General features: G+C 37.9%; 2 protein-coding genes across 5 annotated transcripts in view; one reads left to right on the forward strand and one right to left on the reverse strand.

Moving 5' to 3' along the window:
* The window catches only part of LOC109379570 (prefoldin subunit 4-like), an 822-nt gene extending 423 nt beyond the window's left edge, over window positions 1–399 (forward strand). The window contains exon 2 of the mRNA XM_019636228.1: window positions 13–399. Within this exon, the coding sequence (XP_019491773.1) occupies window positions 13–351 (339 nt within the window). The 3' untranslated portion in view covers window positions 352–399. The remainder of the gene's footprint in view (window positions 1–12) is intronic.
* FBXO16 (F-box protein 16) overlaps window positions 1–15,175 on the reverse strand; it is a 56,538-nt gene that overhangs the window by 38,150 nt on the left and 3,213 nt on the right. For all 4 annotated transcript variants that reach the window (XM_019636225.1, XM_019636227.1, XM_019636224.1 and 1 more), the window contains exons 2-3: window positions 13,540–13,675; window positions 5,534–5,569 (exon numbers count right to left, since the gene is read on the reverse strand). In XM_019636225.1, the coding sequence (XP_019491770.1) occupies window positions 5,534–5,569; window positions 13,540–13,638 (135 nt within the window). In that variant the 5' untranslated portion in view covers window positions 13,639–13,675. The remainder of the gene's footprint in view (window positions 1–5,533; window positions 5,570–13,539; window positions 13,676–15,175) is intronic.

The raw sequence follows: 15,175 nt of genomic DNA on the forward strand, positions 1-15,175 counted from the left end.
AAAAAACAAAAGACAAACAAATCTGCGCAGAATTCAAGTAGAATCACAGAGCTAAAGGAAGAAATAGATGAAAAAATGAAACAACTCCAAAATTTGGAAGATGCTTGTGAGGACATCATGCTGGCAGATGGCAACTGCTTAATGATACCTTATCAAATTGGTGATGTTTTCATTAGCCATTCTCAAGAAGAAACACAAGACATGTTAGAAGAAGCAAAGAAAACTTTGCAAGAAGAAATTGACGCCTTAGAATCCAGAGTGGAATCAATTCAGCGGGTGTTAGCAGATTTGAAAGTTCAGTTATATGCAAAATTTGGGAGCAACATAAACCTTGCAGCTGATGCAAGTTAAACATTTTATAATACTTTTAAAAATTTGTTTAATAAACTTGAATATTGTTTTAAAAATATATAACCATAAATGTCCTGATATATAATGGACTCCAGAGCATAGTATTGGGTTGTCAGAAAAGTCATGACGCATTTTTGCAATGAAAAACAGAAAAAATACATCATGACTTTTCCGACAGCCCAATATTTTCTCATTCATTTATGGTAGGATGGATATGTTATGATCTATTTACTCAATTTACTACTAATACCAATTAAGTTGTTTCCAATACAAAACAAATAAAAACAAACAACCATACACACGAAAAGCCCTGCAATATCCTGAAAGATGTCTTCTAAGGTCTCATGTAAATATTTCTCTAGTACAGACAAATAGAAGTGGAATTACAGGTTCAAGGGATATTTGCATTTAAAAATATAATAGATCCTGTCAAATTGTCTTTTAAAAGTCTTTATCTTTTTACATTCCCTCCAACTGTATTTAAGCATTTCCTCCTACTCCCCAACAAATCCTTACTTACATTGGATATTATCTATCTCTTCAATTTTTAGTCTCTTCATAGACTAAGGAAGGGGTTGGAAACCTCACTGTTTTAATTTGTATTTCTCTAATTTTAGTGAAATAAAGCATATTTTATGTTTATTGGCCATTTATATATTTTTGTATATTTCTCATTCTTTTATTAGCCCACTATTCTGTACCAGCATTTGTATTTTTCTTATTGATTTGTAGGAACTTTTTATATATCCCAGATATTAATCTTTACTTATCATGCAATTCGCAAAACATTTTCCTGTTTCTCTTTTGAATTGTAACTCTGATTATGGTTGTTTTCCATAATCATACCATATTACCATAAAGATGGCAAGTTAAAAGTAATGCCATCTACCTTTTTTTGAAATTCTTATAATATTACTATTTTGTTAACAACTTAGAAGCTGGAAAAAACGTCTGAGATGCTTTCTTTTCAACTAAAATACTTCTGCTGTTTTCTGTTGATTGGGAGGTAATTGTTTTTTCTAACAGGGACTGAAGGGCGGAGAAGATTTGAGAAATAAGGGATTATGTAGTAGCATCGAACAGTAAAAGTACAAGAGCTTTTCAGTTCCTCTTATTTGTTTGTTACTATACAGAACATCTGTAAGGACAATGTACAAATATATGAACAAAAATGACATTCTACGGCCAAATATAAAATGCTTTTGAATTGTCTATCATTGAATAGGTTTCATATTATACCTTACCTCCCAATGCCTAGATTGTTTTTAAAAAATGACTTCACTTCTCATACTAGATTGAGCTTTAAAACCAATATTTGATCCCTGCAATGAAAATCCCAAGTAATATTAAGTATAAAAAAAATTCATATCCTATTTCTTCTTTCCTTTCTTTCTTTTTTTTAAAGTAGTAAAAGAGCAGTTTATTAGAAGAGATAGTATACTTCAAAGAAATAGAACCGGGCCTGAGCAGTAGAGAATGGCTCAAGGGTCATTATTAGAAGAGAAAATGCATTCCAAAGAATTTGGAGCAGGCTGAGCAAAAGAAGTTCAAAAGGCCCTGACTGGCCTTTCCTTTCTTTTTTTTGACAATGCATTTCTTATGTTATCAGTCTCTTATGGTGTTTATGAAACACACAAACAATAAAATCTAAAACCTAAAATAGAGATAGAAAATTAAATAAAGGTAAATTGGACTTAATTAATTAAGTGCTTTTGTGGAAGTAAACTGACTACTAGGTGATCTAGTGAATTTGAACAAATTTGTTGTTGGCCAAAAGAGAAAAACCAGTGAGTATCATCTATACATTTAGAAAATACTTATTAAATGCCTGATAATATCAAGGAATGTGCAACAAAGAGCATGATAGAACCATGTCAGCTCCCTGTAAATTTGTTTATTGGAGAAGATAATTACTGATCTTTGCAAATATATGTTTCTATTAGTTATGGTAAAAAAAAAAGAATAAACAAGATCTTTTAAAAAGTTTGAAGACCTTAAGCTTTATTCAAGGTGATGTTTAAAATATTTAACAACTGGCAATGCCACCAAATCACAACAGACAGAAGCTGGTCAACCATACCAAATAGTGGCTGAAAATCAGCCCTGGTTATATTAATTTAAAGATTAATTAATAGAAAGTGGAATGATAGCTGGTACAAAAATAGTCATTCTAAATAAGCCTCTTTTTAAGTTGTTGGTAACAGATGCAAAATTAGTTTAAAAACATATAGAATAAGGGCCAGCTGAGTGGCTCAGTTGGTTAAGCGCTTGCTCAAGAGTGCGAGCTCTGAGCAACTGGGTTGCCGGTTCAATTCCCAGCCCAAGCTGAGCTGCAGCTGAGCTGCCAACAAGTGGCAGGATGGCTCAGCTAAAAAAATAAATAAATAAAAAACACAGACTGTGAGAAAAACTCAGCTAAATTTTAAATTTTGGGTATTTTTAATTTATTACCTTTTAGTAAATTTATCTCATAGTTTTATTATTATTTTGAATAAATAATACATTCACATGATTAAAAATATCAAAAAGTATGAAAGGTTATTCAGCTAAAAGAGTCTCTTCTACCCTCTCCCAGACTCAGTTCTCCTTCCTGGAGGAAACCAATGTTGCCCCTTTTCTTGTGAATCCTTCCAGACATAATGTATATGATTAAAAAAAAAATTTAGATTAATAAAATATCCTCAGACTGAAGCTTGCAGACAACACAGAAAAAAACTGGTGATCAACTAAGACAAATGAGAACAGTAAGAAATAGAACTTTGTGTTCGTGCAATGGACTGAATGTTTATGTCCCCCAGCCCCAAATTCCTATGTTGAAACCTAGCCCCCAAAGTGACAGTATTGAGAGGTGATTAGGTCATGAGAGTAGAAGCCTCATGAATGGGATGAGCGTCCTTATAAAAGAGACCCCAGAGAGATTCCTTACCCTCTGCCATGTGAGGTTGTAGTGAAAAGGCAGTAAGTAGTCTGTGAACCAGAAAGTGGGATCTTACCAGACATCGAATCAGCGGGCACCTTGATCTTAGACTTCCTAGCTTCTAGGACTATGAGAAATAAATTTCTGTTGTTTATAAGCCCCCCAGTCTATGTATTTTGTCATAGCAGCCTGACTGGACTAAGACACTTAGGAAAATGAATTTCAGTAACTCATAGGAAAGGGCATTCTATCTGCTGTTATATTCTGGGTCAAAGATGCTTCCTGAAGGAAGAAGGCTTTGCCTGTATGCTATTAAGATGGACTATTTCAAGTTTGCTACATATATCAGGAGTTAAAAAAAATTAAATATAGTTTTATTTAAAGTAATCCTCATTTGTTTAAAAAAATTGAGATATAATTCACATGCCATAAAATTCAGAATTTTAAGTGTAGAATTCAGTGTTTTTTTTAGTATATTCACAAGGTTACGTAGGCATCACTATCTAACTCCAGAACATTTTCATTACGCCAAAAAGAAATCCTTCACCCATTACAGTCAATCCCTCTTCCCCTTGTCCTCCAGCCTCTAGAAACCACTAGTCTATTTTCTGTCTCTATGGATTTGCCTATTCTGGACAATTCATATAAATGGAATCATATAGTAAGTGGTTCTGTGTCTGGTTTCTTTTACTTAGCATACTGTTTTCAATGTTTATCACATTGTACCATGTATCAGTACTTTATTGTTTTTTCTTACCATTGTTTTTTAAATTTTTTGTAAAATATTACTTAACATAAAACTTACCATTGTAACTATTTTTAAGTGTAAAGTTTAGTGGCACCAAGTACATTCACACTGCTGTGCAACCACTACCACCATCCATCTGCAGAACTTTTTCATCATCTCAAAATAAAACTCTGTGCCCATTGAACAATTTTAACTCCCCATCCTTTGGTAACCTTTATTCTACTTTCTGTCTCTATGAATTTGCTTGCTGTAGGTACTTCATATAAGTGGGATCATATAACAATATTTGTCCTTTGTGTCTGGCCTATTTCATTTAATGTAATGCCTTCAAAGTTCATCCATGTTGTAGCTTGTATCAGAGTTTCCTTCTTTTTTAAGGCTGAATGATATGGATACACCACATTTTGCTTATCCATTTATCAGTTGATGGATATTTGGGTGTTTATACTTTTTGGCTATTATGAATAATGCTGCTCTGAACATTCGTGTACAAATTTTTGCATAACCTTATGTTTTCAATTCTTTTGGGTGGTAGAGATTATTAGGTGGGGCTGTACAGGTAATAAATGTTGATGAGTAAAAACCATTTCCCAGAGATGGGATACTTTGATCATGACCCAGGGATGGACAATGACCACTGGGATTCTGTGTCTCCTTTAAGGAAAGAGTGAGAAAGTCTTCATTTGTATAAAGGATAGTTGTATCTTGTTAGATACAAACATAAAGTTGTTACTGTAACAACTTTAAGTATGTATTGTAGAAGGGTGTATGTAGATGCTAAGTAGCCAAATGAAAGAACTGTGTTGGTTACTAAGCTATTGTCTCTCAGATCCAAACTCACCTTTCTGTATTCTACTTTCTGAGTGTAGAAGGCTGGGGCTCTACAAACCATATTTTTCCTTTGGCAGCTGACTCTGTTAAACGCTGCCAATGGGAGGGTGGCACTAGAGGGAAACTGAGGTAGAAGAGCCTTACTCTTTTGTTTCCTTGCTGTTCCTAGCAGTACCACCGTAATTCTTCACTCTCGCAGTAGCTGTTGATTCCAGTGTCCAGTATTTTCCACACTCCCAGAATGATCACACTTCCTCAGACGTATCAGAATCAGCTGGCTGTCATCTACTTTATTCCTCAGAAGTCTGGGTCCCCTAAAGGACCGGTCCCAGTTCCACAAAGGCCTTTCTCTGAGCTCCTAAGGTATCAGTAAAGCTGGGAGAAGCTACTTCCTGCAGTTCTTATCACCATGGCACCTCTGTGTTTCCTTTTTATCTTTTCTGTTTTCCAGTATTTATTTAACCAGTTCTATTTATTAAATTTAAGTGTATCTGTTAAAATAACTGGTATGATTTCTGTTTTCCTGACTGAACCCTACCTGATACGGAAAGTACCAGTCAAACTTCTCAGGCTATGAATAATCACTCATTACCTTATGTCCAAACTGAATTTGTTGGGCTCTATAAAGAAACTATATTTTAAATGGTTACCCATAATATGGAAGTAAGTATATTTTAAATTGTTACCCATTTTCCAAGCAGAGCTCTTCTTTCTTCAAATACCTACAATAAATACAAAAGAATAGAATAGATTTCATATTTCATGGTTAAAAACACCCGTTACAAGAAAAACATCATTAAAGTATTAATAAATAAATATTGTTTTTTCATTGTATAATATCAACTGAGTATAAAAAGACATATTTCATTCCTGAGAAGGTATTTCACTTATTTTTAACTTGGGCAAAGTATCTTTTCCTTCAGTTTTCTCCATGTGGAATAATGCATTTTAAAGAAGTAATTTTTAAAAGGCAAGAAATAAGAAAAGAATGGAATTGTAGAGTAAAATCAATTTTAGAATTGGAAAAGAAAAGAGATGAAAAAAACTGACAAAGAAAAAACAGGAAAATGGAGACCCCGCTCGCCCGCCCCCCCCCTCGAATATTTCACTAGCAATAGAATAACTTGTGAAATTTATGAATGAGCAGCTCTGTTTTTATATTTCAGTATGTATACATGTCAGTAGGTATACATGTACTTATATGTTTGTAGGATTAGAAATTTGCATATGTGTACCTCTGGCCTTACAACTCAGTGTTTATCTGTAGAGGTATGTTGTTATATATTATTTAGGACAGAAACCATGTCTTAGTCAACTTTACATCTCCAGTGGAGAGTGCAGTGTATCACAGATACTCATGTTCGCTGGACTGAATGAATGTGGTTGTGACAACGAATATCCTTATGGATGTATCTGTACAATGTGAGTTATTTATACACTGGTGTAGAAGTGTTTTTCTGAGTATCAGTCATATATGTATTTCAATGAGTGAGGAAGGGAAAACTATTATCAGAATGTTTGGCAGAGGAGGGAGCTTTGGAGAGAGGAAGCAAGAGAAAGTAATGAACAGATGCGAATGTCTCTCTCACTCCCACACACACACCCTGTCAGCGTTCAAAATTGGAATCGATGTTTTTCCCTTCCTCTTAGCACTACCAAAATTCTTAGCACTGCAAGAACGTTCCTACTTGGAAAGTAGCTCAGGCCTATTTCTTCCCTTTTTGTGGAGGAGGATGAGCTGGTTTTATGCTTTCCTTGCTTTATCTAGACTCTCAGACTCTAGTTTTAAAGGGCATACAAAATGGGGATTGAAATAATTGCTTCAACAACAACCTCAAGGCCAGTGAAATGTCAGTTTTGCTCCTGGCCAGCGAATCACATACGTCACAAGTAGATATTCTTTGCATGTTAAAGAAGAAAAAGAATGTCCTTCTCTCCTTTCCCCCAATTAACGGCCACCTGGGCTACAATACTAGGACCCTCAAATAACAGCAACATTTACACTCAGAATTTCCAGATGAAAATGGAAGAGAACCTATAGAATATAGAAGAGTCAAACACCTGGATTGACATATTTTCTGAACTCTTCTCCTCTATCTAACCAGATCCTATCAGTCTTCGATCACCCAACCCCAGGACTTTTCTGATGCCCTGTGATCCAGCTCCTCCCAACTCGTACTCCGCTTACAGCCCGGGCCCCATTTGGGTTTGCAATAGCTCTCTAGTTGTTTCTGTTTATTTTATCTTCCAGTGTAGATAACAGCCACTTTCTCTACACTAGCCACAGCTTCCATGGCAAACCCTCAATAAACACCTGCTGGTTGAAATACAGCAACAAAAAAAAACCTTCAAAAGTCATAGAATTTTAGAGCTAAAAGAAATTCTAAAGATTTTTTTTTCCGGCTCAGTTTCCTTATTTTAGAAAAGACATGCAGAGGTCCAAAGGGGTTACATTTATAGATTTGAAAAAAAATCACTGGTTCCACACTGTGTGTTCAGCTCAACTGTGTACTTGGTCCCTCACTAGAACCATGATCTTCCACCCGGTCCTGACTTCCAGCCCTACATTCTCAGTGAACTGCTGCCCATGCTTTTGGCCTCACAGGGAAAGAAAAGGTTAGATCCCAAGACCACAATCTCCTTTCAAAAGGAGGATGGGAAGACCGTCATGATGGCCAACGACAATATGGAGCATTGGAAACAAAGGGGCGCTGGCTTGAAGGGGAGAGGAGAATCAGCAAGATGGAAGCAGGAAATGAGAAGGGTGAGAGTGGGAGGTAGGGGACTGTTATTCAGGCTAAAATAATCGTCCTCAGAGGGCCAACGACAAAGTCTAAGCAGGGTCTATGTGATAATGGAGAAAATAAAATGGAATAAAGATTGCTAAGAGGGTCACTTAAAATAGAGTCAGGAGGGGCCTATGAACATCTTGCATCTCACTCAGAGCTGTGTTTACGTTGCTAAACCTGCTGCTAAACTCACCTTAAGGCGGAGCCATAAACATCCTGGAGCCGCAGACATCCTGAAACAATAACTGCTACACGGACACATATGGACTTTACTTCTTTCCGTGTAGTTTTCACCTCTTTCATTTGCATATTGGAACTAACCAATCCCTATTAACCTGGCCAGCAATCCTTCATTTGCATGAAAGAATTACATTTTGTGGTTTTGCCTTTATAAACCCTGCCTTTCCTTGGTCTCTCCAGATTTCAGTTTGAGTTGCTACCTGAATCTTTGTCTCTTGGATTGCAATCTTTTTGCTCAAATAAATGTTTTTTGTTTGGGAGTGTTCTTCAGGCTAAAGCAATAGTTTTTAAAGGACCAACGACCAAGTCTAAGCACGGTCCAAGCAAATCCAGTTCTTTACCAAAAGGCATCTAGACCCAAGTAGAAACTGATGGGCATGAAGGCGGAGGGGAGAAACACTAGATGAACTCAGATCTGGTTCAGGCTCTACCCTTGACAAGAAATATAATTTGGGACAAACTATTTAATTGTCAGGTCCTCAATTCAGACTTAGAGTCATCTTATATTCTCTGGTTTGGAGCAAATCTTCATTTTAAAGATTTGCAATCATGTTGTCATCTTAAAGAGCTGGAAAATAAATATCAATTCAAAATGGAAATATTAAAATAGATCTTTTTTCCTTGCAGAATGTTTACATCACAGGTTGCACTGAACCTGCTGTTAAATCAAAATCCTACATTATTATTTTAGTCTGTTGACACTGCAGCTACATATTCTACATGTGACATCATTAAAGTGTAGGAATGACAAATGTAGGGGGCTCCTAAATTATGACTGATTGATGGTAACTGGGTGCTTTTTCTCAGAAAGCCCTTTTCGCATGTACTGTACTACATCTGTGAACCATATTCGAATAAAAATGTTGGTTACTTTTAATTCAAACACTAGATGGAAAAGAAATACATGTACTTTTAAAAGATTCCTCTTCTCAAAATTCACAATGCCTGAATTATTTTGAAATCTGTTATATTTGCCTATGCTGCTGATGATACTTTTTAGGCATCTGAGTTTGAATTTAATCTCTCTGCTTAAAATCTGCTGTGAAGTTTAAAATCCTGTGACTCTTATTTTAATCTGAAATAGTTACATATTTCACATTTTACTATAAAGACAAAATTGAAACAAAAACAAGAAAAAAACAGACCCTCAAAATTATACTGATCATTGGTGACAAATGCCTTGTTTTAGAAGTGTGGAAAATCCCTTGAAATTATTGTATGGATACCTTCTGACCAGCTGTATCCTTGGCATTTACTTTTAATCCCTTTCATGGTCAGAATGTTAGATTTGGAAGGAAACTTCATGGTCATCTGATCCAAGCTATTGATTTTATAAAAGAGGGTAGTAAAGCTTGGAGAGGTTAAGTGACTTACTCAAGTCATGTGGAAAATTATTGGTACAGCTGATCTGGAACCAGAATGTTCAATTCCCAGAGTTATTGTTTTTCGTTTACTTATATTTATATTTGTTTTAAAATTTGATATTTTATCACACTGTATAAAGGAAAAAAATGAAAGCTCTTTTCTAACAGGACACCCCCCCACCACCACCACCATCCCCCGCCACTCCAATGGCATCCAACATTAGTGGTTTTCCTTGGGGGGAAACCACTATTTTTTTTTTTTTTTTAAGCTGAGCCATCCTGCTACCTGTTGGCAGCTCAGCGGCTGCTCAGCTCGGGCTGGACTCGAACCGCTGTTGCTCAGAGCTCAAACTCTTGAGCGAGCTCTTAACCAACTGAGCCACTCGGCCGGCCCTTGGGAAACCACTATTAATAGCTTGGTATATACATATACAAATTCTATGTGTGTGTGTGTCTATTTACATTTATACACATATACATGTATATACACACATACACAAAAATAAAAAAAAATAATTTTACTCCAAACTAGAACCTAACTAAACCAATACATACATACATATATATTAAATATATATATATTAAATATATAGTATTATATATATATATATATTTAATAAAATGGGAGGTCTGAACAGCAAAATAAATATTATCTCTAGAAAGTATCATTAAATTTGACAAAAGCTATTCAAGAATCAAGAGAAGATAATGCGGAGCCAGCCGAGTGGCTCAGTTGGTTAAGAGCACGAACTCTGAGCAACAGGGTTGCTGGTTTGATTCCTATATGGGCCAGTGAGCTGCACCCAAGCTGAGATGCCGCTGAGCTGCCAACAGGTGGCAGGAGGGCTCAGCTGATGAGAGCATGTGCTCCTAACAGCAAGGTTGCTGGTTCGACTCCCGCATGGGATGGTGGTCTATGTCCACCCACAACCAAGACTGAACACGGCACCTTGAGCTGAGCAGCCACACGCTGCTGATGGGCAGCCGAATGGCGACTGGGCCTGGAGCTGAGCTAGCTGCGCCCTCCACAATTAAGACTGAAGGACAACAACTTGGCTGTTCCCCTTCCCCAATTCTGCAATAAAATCTATAAAAAAAAAAACAAAACCCCAAAATGAGAAGATAATGCAACGCTTGCCTAATACACTGCCCTAATCCCCCTCCAGGACTGAAGGACTTATTCCCCCACCTGTTGGGAGTGCTGTTGGCTAGTAGCCATGAGCTTGAGAGGTCTGCCTGGTCTGTGAATTGAGGGTGGCTACATGGTCCATGGAGGCCTTATTGAGGCTGCATTCCAGCCCAGCTTCTTCCTCTGCCCCAAACCTCCTCCCCTCCCCTTTCATCCTGGTGCTGACCCCCAGAGCCCTTCCCAATCAACACCCTACATGCCAATCTCAGAGTCTGCTTTTCTAATAACCCAACCTGCCACAGGCCAACAGGCAATTAAAATACTTTTTTTTCTCCATGGATCCTAAGTTGCTTACGACTTCTAATTTTTCAAAGAAAAATTCTGAAAATCAAGGCATCCAATGAATATATATTTCAATTCAAGTTATTTTTTCACATGGGTGTAAAACCTTCACCATTCTATGGGAAAACTGATTTCAAAACTAAATACTGAGGAGGGCCGGCCGAGTGGCTCAGTTGGTTAAGAGCTCGCTCAAGAGTTTGAGCTCTGAGCAACAGCGGTTCGAGTCCAGCCCGAGCTGAGCTGCCAACAGGTAGCAGGATGGCTCAGCTAAAAAAAAAAAAAACTAAATACTGAGGGTTTTGTTTTTTTGTGTGTGGGGGGAAGCAGAGAAGCTGTTATATACGCTGTTGGAGAACTAAGCGCATTGCAAACAGGTGATTAATAAATAATTGTTGAGCTGAATAAAAAAGACTTTCAATAAACCTGTGTTCATGACTAGATGAAGACTGATTTCTCTCCCTTTTTCTGCCTTTCCTTTTGTTTCTCCTGGTCCCTCCTTTCTTTTCTATCTCTCTCTGCTTTCCTCACTTCCTTTATCTTTTTCCTTTTCAGTCTCTCTCCCTTTCGTTTCTCATTATTCCGACTGCTACACTGGCTCCTCTTGTCTCCCTCCCAAAATGGCTCATGTCTCACATCAGGAGTAGAAATAAGAAAGTACTGAGCAGCAGGGGGTCGGGATTGGTGCTTCAACTTGGTCAGAGCAATGAACATATCTGTTAGGTTCAGAGAGGGTCAAATGCAGGCTAAGGAAGGAGGGATATAGGGACAAAAAGGTGAGAGTATATGGAGAAGGTCCCAGGGAGTGTAGCTGAACTCTGACTCCATGTCTTGTGCCTCAGGAACCATATAAGGCACTGGAGACACAGAGAGAAAAGACAGAATCTCAACTCTTAACACATTAGAGTCAAGTGGGACAGCCGATAAGTCGTGATGAGAGGAAAGAAAAACAAGCAGGAGGGAGGATTCCTATTGAAATGACATTTGATTTGACTGTTACAAGAGGCAAAGGGAGAGCATGTGCAAAGGCGTGGAGGTGTGAGAATTAAAGGCTCTTCTGGGAGCCACTTAGTAGGCCTGGACATATAGGATGAGAGGAAGCAGTGGCAGGGGTTGGAACTGGGTGGCTGACTGAGGTCAATTCATGAAAGGTCCTCAATGTTATGCGTGGGGGATTGGAATGTACCCTTTGGAGCAGGGCCATTATTGGTTTTATAATAGGATTAGACTGATATTTTAGAAAGATCATTCTGGGACCAGAATAGAGAATAGGTTGGTAGGGATACAGGCCGTGGAACCAGTTAGGGGGTTTCTGCAATGCACCAGGCAAAGGATTATGAGGGTATGAACTGATGAGAATGTGGAACTGGAGGAATTAATAATATATGGGTGAAGGGAGATATATACCTGGATGAAGAGCTCTAGGAGAAAGACTCCTAAAACTTGGAATTGGGTGTGGAGGTGAGAGGATGCTGATAGACACTCCTCCTTGAGTCTCTCACACTCCTAAATGTCTTGGAATACCAAGAATGCAAGGCCCTGACTGCTCTTTTCTTGGGCAATTTCTCCAAGTTGTTTATAGCAAGGCCATCTTGAGCAATGAGGTACTGTCTCCCTTTGGGACCAAGAGCCGGTTTGCTTACTGCTTATTATAAAAGCAATGGGTTCCCTGGGCTCATTGTTCCTCAGCTGTGACACACACCCCTGGTGTGTGCAGTATTTAGCCGGGCCCTCTGCATCAGTCCTGTGGGACAAGGTGGGCAGGAGAACCAACACAAACATGGTTGCTTGCTGTGCTGTGAATAATCAAGTTCTTTGTCTCTGACCCAAGAATCTCGTGTCTTTTACTGTGAATCTGTAACGTCTTCTATGCTGTAAGTAACAGGCTAGGTCATTGGCTTATAAATCAGGAAAAACCAAATCTCAGACCTGACAGGGAGAAGAAAGATTTCCGGCTTGAAAGATTTGGTGTAAAGTGGTGTCTTTCACCTGGGGAAAGAACTGGTCTGTATGAGCAATATAGTGAGGTCAGTGTTATTGATGTTGATTGTATTTTACTGCCAACTAGGTATGGTCCTTAAATAGGTACAGTTGACCCTTGAACAATGAGGGGGTAAGGGGTGCTGACCCCCAACACAGTAAAAAATCCATGTATAAGTGTAGCTTAAAACCTGTGTTGTTCAAGGTCAACTGTATTGGTAGCAGGAGCTCACAGACCTGTTGGTAAATCTGCCCCTAACTGAAGCAGGAACAGAAATCCCCAGAGACCTTAATCACACACCCAGTATGATATTCAGCTTTGCATTCTCAATCCTTTTTCTATTAGTGCCTCCCCAGAGTGCAGGTGGGAAATAAACTTCTTAGGAGAACCTGAGACACCAGAGTAATTAGATGAGATTATGCATTTTAATTATTTGGTTAAATGTGCAGCATTATCCAGTAGCTGTAACTCTAGGATGGAAATCTGTTTGTTGTTGTTGTTGTTTTTCGAAACTCCTCAATGATTATCCTCTTCTCTCTCATTCCTGGTAGTTTTAGCAGAAAACCAGTGATAGAAGAAAAAAGGCACTTCAGGTAAGAAAGAGGAGGAATGACAGTAGTGGAAAGAACAAATTTTAAGACATTTTCACTATAGGTAGGGACTCCGTGTCTATTGCCAGCCTTGTCCACACAGCAAGGGCTCAATACAAGTTTTTGAAAAAAATACTTCATTTTTTTTCCTCCATTACACTATCCTAAATAATTTATGTTCATATTTTTGATAACTAAAATTTTAATACTTTTCTTCTTTAAGGCATGATGCAACTGTTAAAATAGCTCTAGTCACTTACTTGGTCATTCAAAAGTTGATGGTTTAGGGGTGTCCAGGTACTCATTTTTGTCTGCATTTTGGGACCATCTGTGCTTTTTGGAGGTGCAAATGCCATCATGAAATAACTGGATATTCTTCCATAAGAAAAACTATACCTATCAGAAGAAATTAATAACATAATCTTTAGAATATTAAAAATGCTAATATCACACAATCTTTTAGATTTTGAGAGAGGAAATTGGGGGAAAGAACATTTATTGGAAGCACTTTATATTCAGGCACTTTATATGTATGCTCAATTGAAACCCATAATAATTGGGTGAAGTGGTAGGTTTTAGCTCATTTTATAGGTGAAGAAAATGAAGCTCATTGAAGTTACATGCCCTGCCCAAGGTTGTTATATAGACAGTAAGTGGTGGAACTGGAAATCAGACCCAGGTCTGTTTAACTCTACTTTATTTTCATTGGACCATGCAGGTCAATCCAGAATCACTCCTAACTAAGAACAAGTCATATTGGCCAGAAAAAAGTATTTTAATTTATAAAATCATAGTGAAATATAAAACACTCCATCCTTGCCCCTTGTGACTTTCTTCCTCCCCTCATAACTTTCTGAAATCTAAGTAACAAGGGTTCTAGCTTGATACCATATTTAAATTGTAGAATGATGTAATGTACAAAGCCAAGCCTTTAGAGATGGACAGGTTTGGTTTTATTGGGGAAAATGTGCTATTTTCAGATACCAAGTATGTCTGCCTTTGTTTGATTAAAGCACTATAATTTCCATGAGGAATTACTTTTCTCTCAATGTTTAGAGTTTTCTGGGTTGGTTAATCAAGATGGCCTCCCCTTCCCTGGCCAACAGGTGGTCACAGGCTGAGCTAGGCCAGCTGGACTGACAGTGGCTTATCCTTACTTTACAGCTAAGGTGGTCATACAAAGTAGCACTGGTGCTCTGTTAAGTTGTTCCTGCTGCCTCACCGTTCAGAAGACTCTTGTCCTTTATTGTCCATTTTCTGATCCTCCTGATATCCTTGCAATAAATTTCTTCTTTTGCTTACTACATTAACTAGAATCTATTTCTGTGGTTTACAACCATTTTTTTTTTTTTACCTCATACATATTTGATCCTGGCTCTAAAACTTAGTAGCTGTATAATTTTTAGCAATTATTGAATCTGTCTGAGTTTCAGTTTCCTCATTTGTAAAATAAGAATGTATATATCTACCCTTAACTGCTGCTATGAAGATCAGAGAATAAGGGCCCCTGACACATAGGTGGCCTCAATAAATAGCAATTTCCTTGCAGCCTTTCTTAGAACTTTCCATCATTCACAGAGTGCCTCAATACCTGCCCTTTAGAGAGCCATAACACAAAATTTTAAGATGGAAAACATTGAAAACAGATTTATGGTAGCTTCCATATTTACTCTCAGTGTTTTTGCCTTCCTTCCTCTCTGCAGATGGGTTTCATATTGGAAGACAGTCATGATGCCTGAGGGGACCAGGGCTTGCCTGCCTGTTTTATTGGTTCTAAAAATTACTGTACAGTAGGCGGCTTGTTAGCTCAGTTGGTTAGAGCATGGTGCTCATGGCACCAAGGTTGCCAGTTCGATCCCCACATGGGCCACTGAGTTGCACCCTCCACAACTAGAT

Source organism: Hipposideros armiger, unplaced genomic scaffold (assembly GCF_001890085.2).
Source record: "Hipposideros armiger isolate ML-2016 unplaced genomic scaffold, ASM189008v1 scaffold_27, whole genome shotgun sequence".
NCBI lineage: Eukaryota > Metazoa > Chordata > Mammalia > Chiroptera > Hipposideridae > Hipposideros > Hipposideros armiger.